The sequence below is a fragment of the Symphalangus syndactylus genome, chromosome 14, assembly GCF_028878055.3.
Source record: "Symphalangus syndactylus isolate Jambi chromosome 14, NHGRI_mSymSyn1-v2.1_pri, whole genome shotgun sequence".
Lineage (NCBI taxonomy): Eukaryota > Metazoa > Chordata > Mammalia > Primates > Hylobatidae > Symphalangus > Symphalangus syndactylus.
Genome location: NC_072436.2, coordinates 13044423 through 13059428, shown reverse-complemented (window position 1 = coordinate 13059428; position 15006 = coordinate 13044423). Strand labels below are relative to the sequence as shown.

At 53.6% G+C, this 15006-nt stretch overlaps 1 protein-coding gene across 2 annotated transcripts in view; it reads right to left on the bottom strand.

The window, feature by feature from the left end:
• Positions 1 to 323: 323 nt before the first annotated feature.
• Positions 324 to 15006, bottom strand: part of C1QTNF1 (C1q and TNF related 1) — a 25324-nt gene continuing 10641 nt past the window's right edge. The window contains exons 2-4 of one of the 2 annotated variants that reach the window (XM_055241082.2): positions 6000 to 6168; positions 3433 to 3572; positions 324 to 2599 (exon numbers count right to left, since the gene is read on the bottom strand). In XM_055241082.2, coding sequence (XP_055097057.1) covers positions 2049 to 2599; positions 3433 to 3572; positions 6000 to 6168 — 860 coding nt within the window. In that variant the 3' untranslated portion in view covers positions 324 to 2048. The remainder of the gene's footprint in view (positions 2600 to 3432; positions 3573 to 5999; positions 6169 to 15006) is intronic. The other variant, XM_063616530.1, reaches the window with a different exon arrangement.

Here is a 15006-nt window from a genome sequence, read left to right as displayed (position 1 = left end):
TCTCTCCCGGGGGACAGTGCGGTCCTGCTCAGGAGATCAAGCCCCTGCCTCCCACCCACCTCTCACGAGTCCCCAGACCCACCCAGGCCCCAGGCGCCCGACTCAGGCACACGTTCAGCTGCAGCTGAGACACGCTCTGGCTGCCCCACCCATGGGAGGCTGCACCCCCTGGAGGAGCGAGGCAACTCAGGGTCCAGCATGCACCTGCTGGGTACCAATGTCCCCAGGTATGAAGCTGAGGGCCTCCCAGGCAGGTGTGGGCCTTGGGTGGAGAGGAGAAGACGAGGAGGATTCGGTTTAATGAGCAAACTGACGAGGCAGGATGCTGAAAACACAATTCTGAGTTTAATGTTTTCTGGAAAGAGCTGGGGGAGCTTAAGCAGCGAGTGTGGCGCTCTGCTTCCGGGCATGCCCACAGGAGCTCGGCTTTCAGAGTCTGACCCGCAGAAGATCTTTAAAGAGAGAGACTTATGGACCCCAGATCCTGGCAGCCAGGCCCAGAGAGGGAAGCAGGATTAGTCAAAACCAGGTGGGGGATGGGGGGAAGGAAGAGAGGCAGTGGGGGTTTGGGGTCCAGCGGGTAGCAAGAGTGACCCTGGGCATCAACGTGGGGTGAGCTGGAGAGGGGCTGCGGGGTTCCTAGAGATGAGAGAACGTGGTAGCCACGGGCAGGGCCAGAGCACCGTGGAGATGCCACAGCCCTGCCCCAGGTGGTCCTGAAATTGCCGCAGGGGCTATTGCCTCTCCTGCCACCCAGCTCCTGAGAGTGAATCCTGACACGGGTGGTTGGGACGTGCACTTCCTCTTGACTCTGGTCTCAGGACTGAGGCTCACAGGAGCCTGAGAAACAGGCAGACGGGAGCTTTCCAGCCCCTTCCAGCTCTCCCCTGCTCTGAAGCCTGGAAAAAGCCCCTCTCAGGCTACTGGTCAGAGGCCTGGATGAGGGCGATGGGGAGGCAGAAGGGATCTGGATCAGCCTCACTGCCAACCAACACAACACATGTGGAAATAGGGATGCTTAGCCCACGAGGAGATGGGAGACTGCAGTGCTGTGTGAGGTGTTTTATAAAAAACAGAAGCCAAGGCCCCGGGGCCTTCTGGGGCTGATTCGTGTGGGAGGCGGCACAGAAAGCCGATGCCAGGGTGGCAGGCATGGAAACCCCCCCACCTCAGGGCTCTGGGGTGGCACAGGGGTGGAGCAGAGCCACACATAGATGTACCAGGAGCTCTGCCCCTCAGAAACACCTGCAGGCTTGGGGGACCCAGGGGTCACTGGCCACTGTCAGAAGCCCTTCGGCTGTTTCTACCAACCCAGAGCCAAGGCAGGGGGCTCAGCTGTCCCTCTAGGAGGCTGCCGCTTGGGGCCCCAGCCCCAATCACCTCACAGCTGTGACTCCAAAAGACCAGCTGAGCCCTTGGGCAAGGCCACAGGGATGTCAGGGTCCACCTGTCCCTCAAGAAAGTTCCTACGTGGCTTAAAAGAATTAAGCCAGAGGTAGTTTCCTGCCCCCAGCCCCTCTCCTGACCCCAGGGCTTTAACTTTGGATCTTCTCTTAAGTGGAGTCTCAACTGAAAATACCCCTCTCGGGAGCCAGCAGGCTGGCTGGAAAGACAAAAATAACAACGCTTTTCTTTGTCCTCCACGGTTTACTTTGCTCCTTTTGAGATCTTTAGAATTTGCCTAATTATTTCCAAGGACTGGAGCCGCGGTGTCGCACCCTGGGACGCCCTGCCGCCACCCGAGTCTCGCTGTGCGGGGTCACTTAAGGATGTGTGCAGAGAGGGCAGCGGAAGGTCCCTGAGGGTTCTTGCGGGCGCCCCGCCCTGGTGATTTCATCTGCCGTCAGCTCTCTCCAGAGGCTGCGGGATCTGGGAGCACCGACCGCTTTGGCTTTCCGTGTGTGCAGGGCGTCTCACTGAATGCCAAAGCCAGGGAGGCGGAGTCCCGGGATGGGGGAAGAGGCGGTGGGGTCAGCCTGGTGCCGAGCCCTGGGTTCCGCACAGCGCAGGGGTGGAAGGTGGCGAGAGGAAAGGAGGTGGCCGGCCAGCTAGGGCTCGGTGGCGTGCTTGACCAGGTAGCCACTGAAGGTGATGTAGGTGTCCAGCTCCTCGCTGAAGATGGCGTTCTCGCGTTCGCCCTTGTAGAGGCGCACCCACACCTGGTCCTGCTCCCGCAGCTCCAGCATCAGGCTCTGGCTTTGCATGATGCTGCGGTCGCCCACCTGCGCGAACAAGATCACCACCTCCTCCTCATTCTTCATGATGTGCAGGTACGTCTCCTTCTGGTTCCAGGTGTGCACGTTGAGGCTGAAGAAGTAGATGCCAGGCACGTAGCAGTAGAACTTGCCGGTGAACATGTTGAAGTGGCCGTAGAGGTTCACGAACTCCGTGTCGAAGATCACCGTCTGGTAGTAGTGGTTGCTGTGCATGGGCTTCTTCCGGCCCACCGAGAAGGCGGCGTAGTGGCTCTTGCACCGCTCCCCGGGGGCGCCCATGGAGCCCTTCTGCCCTTTGGGTCCAGTGTGGCCCCTGGCCCCTGCTGAGCCTGTTTTGCCATATTTCCCTTGGAGGCCTCGATCTCCGCGGTCACCCTTCTCCCCTAAAAGGGACGGGAAAACGCGTGCTGTTAGTGGAGCAATCCGGTGGTGTCCTGAGTCTTGGCTGCTCACGCTCTGGTCCCTGGCGCTGTCCTGATTCGTCCTCACAGCCCTGACCTGGCAGAAGCTTCACTCCTGCCCCCAACCCCCCTGCCACAGGCAGCTTCCCAGCCTGGCACAGAGGTATTGTGATTCCCAAACTGGCCAAGCAAACAGACTCAACCTCAAGGACGGTTCTATTTTCGCCCAGAAGCAATAATTTTTTTTTCCTTCTGGAAAGCCCTGGCAAAAAAAAAAAAAAAAAAAAAAAATGGAACATACAGGTTCGTCCAAAAGCAACGGGCTCTGCCGCCAGACCCACGGCTGGCTCTGAGCAAATGAAGTCCAGATGTCGGGGCTGGCTCAGGATCTAGGCTGCAAGTGTTCCCAGTTTGATTTCACGGGGCTGTGCAGGGTTATCTGCCGTGTGCAGGACCGGGGCGAGCAGGTGGCATTTCAGAAAGCAGGCTGGGGGACCAAGTCCCAAAGCAAAGGGCCTAGAAGCCTGGCGTCCACATACAACTGGAGGAACGAGGCCCCGAGCGGCCATGGGCTCCCTCTCCTGCTCTTGGTCCTGCGGGCCCCTTTCCAACCCCTCCTCTTGGAGAGGGGCCAGAGCCTCAAAATCAGAATTTCCTGTGCCTTCCCCTCTAGATGACAGCCTGCCTGCCTCTGCTCCCTGTCCCGAGGGCGCCATTCTGCTCTCACCCAGCCCCACCCTAACGACTCCATCCCTTCCTCCGAATCAGCACAGAGCAGCCCGGCCACCCCGTGCTTGTCTTTGCAGCCGTCTGACCTTTCAAGATAGTGATGTTGATCTGGGGCACTGCAGTCGCCGGGTACATGGAGGTACCGGGGTCACAGCAGCGCAAGCACCGGGAAGCAGGGAGCCCCTCGTCCTGACTGGGCCTGTATTTTTCATGTTGTTCTTCAGCCCTGAGGGAATAAAGAATCACAGTGAAAGTCAGCAACTCTCAGGCCTGGAAACACTTCTCTCTTCCGCTGCCAGTGGTTCTGGCGTGCCTGACCTGCCTTCTCACTCTCTCACCTGGACCCACAAGGCTCTGTGTTCACGCTGGTGGGCTCACGGCCCACTCTGGGATCCTCACTACAGAACGAGCCCCCCCCCCCCGCCCTCTGTTAAAGGCAATGACAGTCCTGGAAACACACGCAGCAATCAACTGAGCACCACGCAAGATGGGGGCTGCTCAGGAGAAATCCACACCTCTAGGAGAGGGTCTTTGGGTGACATAAGACAATGCCGGGACTCCCTGTCATATATCTGTGATGCTAGAAAATAACATATGAAGCTGACTCGTCTGTAAAAAGGTTCAACTGGATCTTTAGGATTCCTCTCAGCTGTAGCTGCTGGAGAGACTCTGATGTTTCCAACCTGACATTGGAAGGACCAGCCTGCAGGCAGGATGGATGGTGGCGGCTCCTGGCTGCCACCTCGCGGCCCCTCATGGCATCACATGTGCTCTGGCTTGTGGCTCTTCTTGCCCAGGCTGTAGAGCTGTGCAGACCCATGGGGGCAGCAAAGTCCCCCTGGATGGGCCAGCTCCTTATCTAACGCTGCTCCCACTTCTATACCCCAGACTACCCAGGAAACGGATCTCTGTGCCCTAAGTTCAGCTACCCATAAGCCCAGGACTCCCAGACGGACATCTCACCCCTACCTCTCTCCTAAGCCCCAGACCTTGACTTCAGACTTCTCACCAGATGTCTCCATCTGGAGATGCAACAGGCCCCACAAATGTCATGTGTGCAAAACCAAAACCCCTGTCCCCATCCCTTCACCCCTGGAATCTTCTCTTTCTGAGCTCTGTTCCTGGCATCAACAGCGGGTGGCCAGGGTGGAGCCTTCAGCGTCACCCCCGACTCCTCCCCCCCACCCCCCACCACAACCTTCAGCAGAGTCCTGGGCCCCCAGCCTCAAGGCACCTCCAGACCTGAGCCCAGGGCCCTCATCGTCTCTGATGCACCCCTGCCATTTTGACTCTCACTTGGAATCTGCCCCTCCCCGCACCAGCTCATACTCTGCTACCTCCCTCTGGCATTCTTCTGAGAACACTGTCCAATTTAAGCTTTCCCATGACTCCTCTGGTTCTTTGTAGGATTGAGTTCAGGTGAGACCCTCCCCAACTAGACCCAGCTGCCTCCAGGCTCAACTGCCCTACTGTCCTCCAGCCTCCAGCACTGGGTCTCACCATCCCAAACCACCCACCAGCCCCAACAAACACTGCCAGCCATGCCTCTGCACACCCTATTCTGGCTACCAGGTGGCTTTCCCCTCCTTCTGCACCTGGGAGGCCCCCAAGTGTCCTTCAAGACCTAGTTTACTCCTCTCAGTCTTGCTGGGTCCCACTCCTCCCTCTCCTGGCCCTGCCTCCAGCGTCACGGGTGCACCCCTGCTACAGAGCCCACCACGCTGCCCTGTCTCTCATGGGTCTATCTCCCTCTTGGCCTCAGAGCTCCTGGAGGCCAGGACTGTGCCACTCATGTGTCCCCCCATGCCTGGGGGATGGCCTGACTGATAGGAAGGGCTGAATCAAAGAAGGAGAAGGGAGAGGAAGAAAGAACGGAATGGTGTGACTCAGCCTCAAATCCTATCCAATCCCATTGTACACTGAAGTTAGCCTGAAGCCTCAAGTATCAAGTCGGCCCATTGCTCAAAATAATGAAGAGACTCCAAGCCAGGCTTGAGCTGTCGCCGGGTCTCCAGGACCTCACGCTGGATACGTGGCAGTTGGATGAAGCACTCGGCTTCCCTAGGAAATGTCCCAGGTCGGCTGGAGTCTCGCTGTCATTGCAGGTCGTAGACACGAAGGCAGATGCCATCCAGAGTCCTTCATGACCTTTCAAGGGAAGCCGACACTTGGCCCACCCAGTCTCCGCTGTCCTCTCCTGTCCTGTAGTGTGATGAGACGCGTGGGCTGTGGACACCAGCTCTTGGTCCAGCATCTCTCCTAAGACCACGCTCCACCTCTCCCTGCCTACAAGTGGTGCCTAGGACCCCAGCAGATATTCTCAGCGGACACAGAACAGAAAGACACGCTGGAGGGCAGGTAGGGAGCTTGATCTGCTCTTTTCTTAAGGAGGCAGCTGCAAAGCCACTTGCAGACCCTACTCCTTTAGGCTCGTGGTGAGGCTGGATCACTGTCCGCAGTTTCAGGTGAGGTGCCCAAGCCACTGAAAGAGGACTAGCTCGTCCGTCCTGCAGGACCAGCCTCCAGCAGGGCCACGGCTCAGCTTCGGCTTTCTTGCCTTCACATCTCACAGTGAACCAGCACCCCCAGGGGCCCCAAGCCCCAGGCTCAGCCTGGCCAGAGCTCCTGCTATTACACCCTCGTGGCCCCTCACCTCTCGGCATGGTCCGGAGGGGATGGCAGCTCCTCAGTCCCTTCCCACTCCTGCTGTTCCCCCTGGACATGGGGCACACGACTCAGGACCAGGCCAGAGGCAAAGGCCAGGAGCAGGCAGTATGCCAGCAAGAGTCCCTGTCCACGGGAGCCCATCTTCCTGTCGGGCCCTGGTGGGAAAGAAACACACGGGGAAGGCACCGAGTTAGGAAGGAGCTGCACAGAGAAAGTCTGGAAATCGGAGAGAGAAACAGCCTGGAAATCAGAGGTGCTTCCCCAGCCTCATGCCACTGGGAAATGCTGCAGTTACACAGCTTCTGGGAGGACAACCACTCTCACACACCCATGCATGCACACACTCACAACGCACTCACGTGCACACTCACGCACATGCACACACATTCACATACATGCAACCCACACACATGCGCACACTCAACACACATGCACATACTCACATGCAGTCCACACATGCACACAGTCACACTCACACGCAACCCACACATTCACATGAACACAACACACATGCAATCCACACATGCACACACAACACACATGTATAGTCTCAATGCAATCTACACACATGCACACACTCTCACATGCACACATATACCCACATCACATGCACACTCACATGCAATCCACGCACTCACATGCACACTCAACACACAAGGAATCCACATGCCCACATGCACAGTCAACACGTGCACACACATGCACACTCATGCAATCCACACACATGCACTCAACACATAAAATCCACACGCTCACATGCACAGCTCACATGCACACATACCCAAATCACATGCACACTCTCAACATACATGCACACACGTGCACACATATACCCATATCACATGCACACTTACATGCAAGCCACACTCACATGCACACATTGACATACATGAAATCCACACATGCACACATGCACACTCTTACATGCACACACATATACCATCACATGCACACATGCAGTCCACACATGCACACACATTCACATACATGCAATCCACTCACACATGCACACACATTCACATATACACATGCAACCCACACGTGCACATTCACATACATGCAATCCACACACATGCACACAACACACGTGCACACACATGCACACATTCACATGCACACATATACCCACATCACATGCACACTCACATGCACCCACACATACTCTCAACTCATTCACATGCATGCACTTCCACTCATGCGCACATGCGCTCACATGTACACACACCTTCACATGTGCACACACACTCTGCCCTCAGCGCCTCAGCCAGTCAGGCTGGTATTGAGGGGTTGCTGAGGAAGGTGCTGTCTCTGCCCACCCAGCCTCTCGGGAAGGAGAGTCCATCAGCTGCTGGCCCCACAGACAATTGTTTACCACCCCTCTTAGGACAGTAAGAAAAATCCCAAGTAAGCTTTGAATGATCATCATCCCTTAAAGCAAAGCTGGCTCAATGACCAGGTCCTTCACCGGTGGGCAGGTGGGTAGGAAGGTGGCTGCAAGCTGCTTTCTGGCCGCCAGGCGGCGCATCAGCGACTGTCCTTGGCATCCACTTTAGGGATGTGCGAAGCCCAGCCCCACAGAGCAGTCATCCTTCCAGGAAGCCAGCTCCACGTCTCTCACTCCTGGAGCTCTTGGCAAAAGCTTGGGGCAAGACCCTCCCCATCCAGTATTGGGACAGTCCTTCTAGAAAGGGGTGCTCACGGAGGTGGGGAGTCCAGGGAGCCCGCGAGGGGTGGCGCTTGGGCCCACATTAGGCGAACGCCCACCTGCCACCCTGTGAGCAGCTCGCTCCCCTCGCCCGGGAATCTGGCATCAGGAGTTGCAGGCCCAGCCGTTTCAGGGAGGCCGAAAACCTCCCCACCGAGGGGCACAGCGACTGTGGTCAACTCTAACCCCTCTTTGTTCACCAAAATGTAAAACTCGAAATGTCGCAGGCCCCATGGGAACACCTCATTCGACACACGGCCGCCCAGTGAGAAGGTGGGTGAGAAGCGCCCCTCATTCCTGGCTGCCAGACCTGCGTGAACTCCAGCTCTTTCTTGAGAGGCAAGCAGTGAAAGCAAGGGCTCATCTCCAAAGGCCCTGGGCCAGACTCTTTCTCCTTTAACTCCTCTTATGTTTAAGGAAAGTTAAAATCCTGAGACAGATTTCTTTCTCTGCCCATATTACACACCAAGGTGACCACGACGTCTTACTCATCTTGGGAAGCCGGGAATTTCTTCCACACACACCATCGCTCGGGGGCTTTGGAGCCTCGGGGGGACGTCTGTAGCGGGCTTTTTTTTTTTTTTTTTTTTTTTTGAGATGGAGTCTTGCTCTGTCACCCAGGCTGGAGTGCAGCAGTGTAATCTCGGCTCACTCTGCCTCCTGGGTTCAAGTGATTCTCCTGCCTCATCCTCCCAAGCAGCTGGGATTACAAGCACGCGCCACCACGCCCAGCTAATTTTTGTATTTTTAGTAGAGACGGGGTTTCACCACGTTGGCCAGGCTGGTCTGGAACTTCTGACCTCAAGTGACCCACCCACCTCGGCCTCCCGAGGTGCTGGGATTCCAGGCATGAGCCACCACGCCCGGCCTTTAATGGGCTCTTGAGTGAAGTCTGAAGGGCTCCCCGCAGAGCCCTCACACCAAGTCAACATTACAGGGGAAGATCTGGAGTCCGGGGCTTTCCTGGTAGAGCCTCCGAGGTGACAGTGAGGAGAGCAAGGCTGGCCCCCCCGAACCTCTCTCCTCCCCTGTCACACATACCTATGCCCAGTCTTCACCCCCCTGCATGGCCCCCACCCCATCCCTGCAGTGGCTTAGTTGGAGCCCCCACCTCCAAGTGTCCTACCAGCCAGCTGTCCCTCCCATTCGTCAGGGCCCAGAGACCATCCCAATGACCAAGGAGCTGCTTAAGCCACAGCTCCCACCCAGAATCTCTGATACCTCCCACCACTTGCCAAAGAAAGTGTGTATGTGCACATGGTAATTTATAAAACACACATCTAAGTTCTCTCTCCAGCCATCAGTCTGGTTAGGTTTGAGAACACTTCCTCATTAATAATTTTTATCCCATCACAGATGGCCCCACAATTAATCCTCTAGAGAGACAATATTCATTACTGTACCAAATTTGTAAATGAGAAAACAGAGACTTGGAGAAGCTAATTAGCCTAAAATTCTGATTTTTTTTTTTTTAAGACAGGATCCCACTCTGTGAGAGAGTGCAGTGGTGCAATCTCGGCTCACTGCAGCCTCTGCCTCCTGGACTCGAGACATCCTCCCACCTCAGCCTCACAAGTAGAAGGGACTGCAGGTATGCACTACCACACCCCACTAATTTTTTTTTTTTTTTTTTTTTGTAGAGACAAATTTTCACCATGTTGCCGAGGCTGGTCTCAAACTCCTGGGCTCAAGTGATCCACCCCCCTCAGCCTCCCAAAGTGCTGGGATTACAGGCGTGATCCTCCACGCTGGGCCAGGACTGATTTTTGAGCAGGGTGGCTGCATTTGAACTCAGACAGGCTGACAACAGATGACAATAAAATCCTGCCTGCCTTGTCTTCAACACCCAGCTCAAGGTCTCATAGTCTTCCTGAAGCCTTCCCAGGCCCCTCAACTGGGAAAAATTCTCCATCCTCGGTTTTAGTTTTCTTTGATACAGGGTCTCACTCTGCCTCACTGCAGCCTCAACCCTCCAGGCTCAGGCCATCTGCCCACCTCAACCTCTCAAGTAGCTGGGACTACAGGCATGCGCCACCATGCCTAGCTAAATTTTTTTGTTATTGTTGTTTTTCGTAAAGAGGGTTTCACCGTGTTTCCCCGGCTGGTCTCAAACTCCTGAGCTCAAGCGATCCACCTGCCTTGGCCTCCCAAAGTGCTGGCATTATAGGCGGGCGCCATAATTTTGTTTTTCCTATTGTCTCCTACTGCAGAGAGTTTGTCTAGCCTACGAGAGTCCACTCAGCAGATCGTGGGTGACCTCCTCCGGGGCTGGGACGTCCCCCAGCCAAGCATCCTGCAGCACCCTGAATGTCACTGGTGCTCAGCAAATATTTGTCAGAATGAATTCTCTAAATTTGTTTATTTCTCTATTTCTGTATTTCCTCTGTTTCTCCTTGGCGCCTCAATAATTACTGTTTTTTCCTTTTAAGTGGCAAACTTGTACCAGTTAAAAGGAAAAGAGATTTTTCTTTCTTTAAACATTTTTTTCCTGAATCCCAAATTTTATATATATATACACACATGTTTACATATATATACATATATACATATTTACATATATATACCCACACACATATTTATTTCAGAGAGGTTGGAAAGTAACTACAAAAGGCATTAAAAAATACCTTGGATTATTCTACTCTGTGGTTTCGCAACCCTGGCACCATTGAGGGATTGGTGTTTGTTTTGTTTTGTTTTATTTCGAGACAGAGTCTCACTCTGTCACCCGACTGGAGTGAAGTGGCGCCATCTCGGCTCACTACAACCTCCGCCTCCCAGGTTCAAGTTATTCTCCTGCCTCAGTCTCCCTAATAGCTGAGATTACAGGCGTGCACCTCCACGCCCGGCTAATTTTTGTATTTTTAGTAGACACAGGGTTTCGCCATGTTGGCCAGGCTGGTCTTGAACTACTCCTGACCGCGGGTGATCCACCTGCCTCGGCCTCCCAAAGTGCTGGGATTACGGGCGTTTGCCACCGCGCCCAGCCAACTCTGGCACCATTGAGGTTTAGGCCTAGAGAATCCCCTGTGGTGGGGGCTAGCCTGTGTGCTGTAGGATGCTTAGCAGTAACCCTGGACTGTCCCCACCAGATGCCATTAGCACCACTACCTCTAGTTATGACAACAAAAAATGTCCAAACATAGTAATATGCCTGTTCCTCAGGGACGAAATTGCCCCTAGCTAAGCACCAGCATTTGTTTTTATGTTGGTCTATCTCTTTCTAGTCTAGCAAAGGGGTTTTCCACACCTTGGTCAGAAGAGACAGGGTCCAGGATGCAGCTAGGTTAGGAATGATGCTGTCACTGGGGTGGGGCGGGGCTGGGAAACCCCAGCAGAGAGCCCCAGGCTCAGGCTGATAGGCAGAAGGCCACTCTGGCAGTGGTGGCTCTCCTCAAAAGCCTGCTCTTTGGAGTCAGAGCAAACCCAGATTGAAATCTTTCCCTCTGGAAAAGATCTTAGGAACCATTTTACCAAATCCCACAGCAAAGCCAGCGTCATAACATTATCATCATTTTAGTCACTTTTGGGCAAAAACAGTATTGCCCAACATCTAACCAAACTTGGCTCCAGATCGCTGTTAGTGATTTCCAGCAAAAATCCCCCTACAATGGGGGGGCTGTGTCCCATCAAGGTTATCTGGAAGAACGTGTTAGGCAGTTCCAGGGAAGTGCCCTGAGCACATCTTGACCAGTGGTGTGAAACCCGCGTGAATCCAGATCCACGTGGCCCAGTCTCCAGGCCTCATCGCAGTCAAGGCAACTGAAGACAGTTCCAGCATGACACAAGCTCTTTACTTGCCTTTCCCAAACCCTGCAAATACGAGCCAATTTCCATGGTAATTCGGCGAACATTTTCCTTCCCTCCATGTCCCTGAGGACCAGCCACTCTTCAGCGTCCCTTCCCCAACCCCACACCATCCACCTACACCTGACCTTCTCCCCAACAAGAACACATCCCCCTTTACAGGAGGAGGGAGGCCAGAAAAGAGAAACCAGGCTACACGCAGGACGTAGAGGAGGACAGGAAACCTGAGGACACGTCCTCGTTAATAATTTGTATCCCGGCCGGACGTGGTGGCTCACGCCTGTAATCCCAACACTTTGGGAGGCTGAGACAGGTGGATCACCTGAGGTCAGGAGTTCAAGACCAGCCTGGCCAACATGGTGAAACCCCATCTCTACTAAAAATACAAAAATTAGCTAGGCGTGGTGGTGCGCGCCTGTAGTCCCAGCTACTCGGGAGGCTGAGGCAGGAGAATTGCTTGAACTCAGGAGGCGGAGGTTGTGGTGAGCCAAGATCGTGCCACCGCACTCCAGCCTGAGCAACAGAGTGAGACTCCATCTCAAAAAAAAAAAGAAAAGAAAAAAATTGTATCCCTTGGTTTCTTGTGGTGGCTCACACCTGTCATTCCAGCACTTTGGGAGGCCAAGGTGGGTGGATTGCTTGAGCCTAGGAGTTCAAGACCAGCCTGGACAACATGGCGAAGCCCCATCTCTACCAAAAACACAAAAATTAGCCAGGCATGGTGGTGTTCACCTGTAGTCCCAGCAGCTGCTCAAGAGACTGAGGTAGGAGGATCACCTGAGTCCAGGAGGTCAAGGCTGCAGTGAGCCATGATCACACCACTGCACTCCAGCCTGGGTGACAGAGTGAGACCCTGTGGTAATAATAATAATTTGTATCCCTCCACAGGCCTCATAGCTCTGTGGTAGATCCTTTAAGGAGACAGTAGTCACACACAAGTTCATGATTCTTTATATTTGTTTCAAATTGGGGCTTTTGGCTGGGCACAGTGGCTCACACCTGTAATCCCAGCACTTTAGGAGGCCAAGGAGGATGGATCACTTGAAGTCAGGGGTTCGAGACCAGCCTGGACAATATGGCAAAACCCTGTCTCTAGTAAAAATACAAAAATTGGCCGGGCACAGTGGCTCACACCTGTAATCCCAGCACTTTGGGAGGCCAAGGCGGGTGGATCACGAGGTCGGGAGATTGAGACCATCCTAGCCAACATGGTGAAACCCCGTCTCTACTAAAAATACAAAAATTAGCTGGGCATGGCAGCACGTGCCTGTAATCCAAGCTACTTGGGAGGCTGAGGCAGGAGAATCGCTTGAACCCGGGAGTGGGAGGTTGTGGTGAGCCGAGATCATGCCACTGCACTCCAGCCTGGCGACAGAGCAAGAGTCCATCTCAAAAAAAAAAATACAAAAATTAGCTGGGCATGGTGAATAAATAAATAAGTGGGTCCTGTTATATTTTTGCCTCACCTCCATGCTCTCATGCTTCTGTGCTGACAGCAGACCCCTGAAGCTTTGGGACCGTGTGCCCGGGTTTTGTCCTGATGCTCCACCCAGCGCAGGGCCTTTTGACAAAAGCATTCTGTAAACACTGTTTTCCTTTTTCTTTAATCCTCATCAGGTGAGCAGCTGTTCTGAGAGGCAAGAAGCCTGTAATCTCCTTGAATTGGAAGGAGGCTTGGCAGACAAGTCCAAGCTGCCCTCTCAGCTGACAATCTAACACAGGCTGGGTTTACTGAATGCCCATGATTTGCATGGCATTGTGCAAGAGCTTGGGAGGAAGTGATTCAACCATGAATTAAATCTATTCCCTGACCTCAAGAATATAACAGGCTAGTGAAGGAAACAGACACGTACCCAATTATAGCTCAAGACAGGACAGCACATGTTGAATTAAAATGCTAAGTGGCTAACATTCTAGAACTGTGCTGTCCAGTACAGTGGCTGCTATGTGTGGCTATTTACATTTAAATTAATTAAAATGAAATAAAATTCACAATTCAGTTCTTCAGCTACACTAGCCGCATTTCAAGCATTCAATAACTATTAATACATGTAGGCCAGGCACAGTGGTTCATGTCTGTAATCTCAGCACCTTGGGAGGCCAAGGTGGGAGGATTGCCTGAGCCCAGGAGTTCAAGACCAGCCTGGGCAATATATTTCGAGACCCCATCTCTACAAAAAATGCAAAGATTAGCCAGGCATGGTGGCGTGCACCTGTAGTCCCAGCTCCTCTGGAGGCTGAGGCAAGAGGATTGATTGATCTCAGGGGGTTGAGGCTGCAGTGAGCCACGACCGTGCCACTGCGCCCTAGCCTGGGCAACAGAACAAGACCCCGTCTCAAAACATAAAAATAAAAAGCCACATGTAGCCAGTGGTTACCATGTTGGAAAGTATAGAATAGAACATTTCAATCATTGCAGAAAGTTCTGTTGGACAGCTCTGTTCTAGATTAAAATGAAGTCATCAGGGAGGAAGCAGTAACTGTGAACAAACAGCAGGCCAGAAATCTGAGAGGCATTTAGACCCTTTCCTCTCACGCATCCGCATCTCATCTGTCCCCAGCCTGCTTGAATAGATCCTAAAGGTCAACTCTCCCTCCTACCCTGTGCCTGTATGAGATGCCCTCCAGGGGCTCCGCCATCCCCCAGACCTCAGTCCACCCAAGACAAGCATCTTCGTCTGCCTTTTCCAGGGTCTAGACATTGCCCCTGCCCCCAGTTTACATTCATCTCACAAGGAAGCTTGGCATAAGATAGGACTTTATCCCACACCTAGTGGTTTCCAGTTCAAGAATTGGATTCAGGCCAGGTATGGTGGCTCACACCTATAATCCCAGCACTTTGGGAGGCTGAGGTGGGCAGATCACTTGAGGCCAAGAGCTCGAGACCAGCCTGGCCAACATGGTAAAACCCTGTCTCTACTAAAAATACAAAAGTTAGCTGGGTGCAGTGGTGTGTGTCTGTAATCCCAGCTACTCAGGAGGCTGAGGCAGGAGAATCGCTTGAACCTTGCAATTTGGGGGTTTGACTCTGTCTCAAAAAAAAAAAAAGAATACGATTCAGCCCAGCACCCAAACACTCCTGGTTTCTACACAGCCTCAATGACCCCTTAGCCATCACCACCCCTTCGTGCCACCCCCTCCTGCCACCTTTGGAACATCCCCAGAATCCTCCCAACCAGAAGAGAAGCCCTGAGTCCACTCCCCCTCGGCTCTGAACTCTGGTAGAATCTCCTGTTGAGAAGCATAGAGCTCTCCTGTTGCTTCAAGAGGATTCAGGTACTGGGGTGCCAAGAAAGAGGAAGGTGCCATGTTGGGGTGTCCTGACAGGTGACATCTGCTTACAGCCCTTTCCTCCCTGCCAGAAGCCATTCATTCGTCACACTAATTGCCCATTGACCAAACTCCTCTGGTGATGGGCAGGAGAGGGGCAGAGTGGCTCCATTTGATGAGTGATGTGTGTTTACCTCTGCCAGAAGCCCATTTA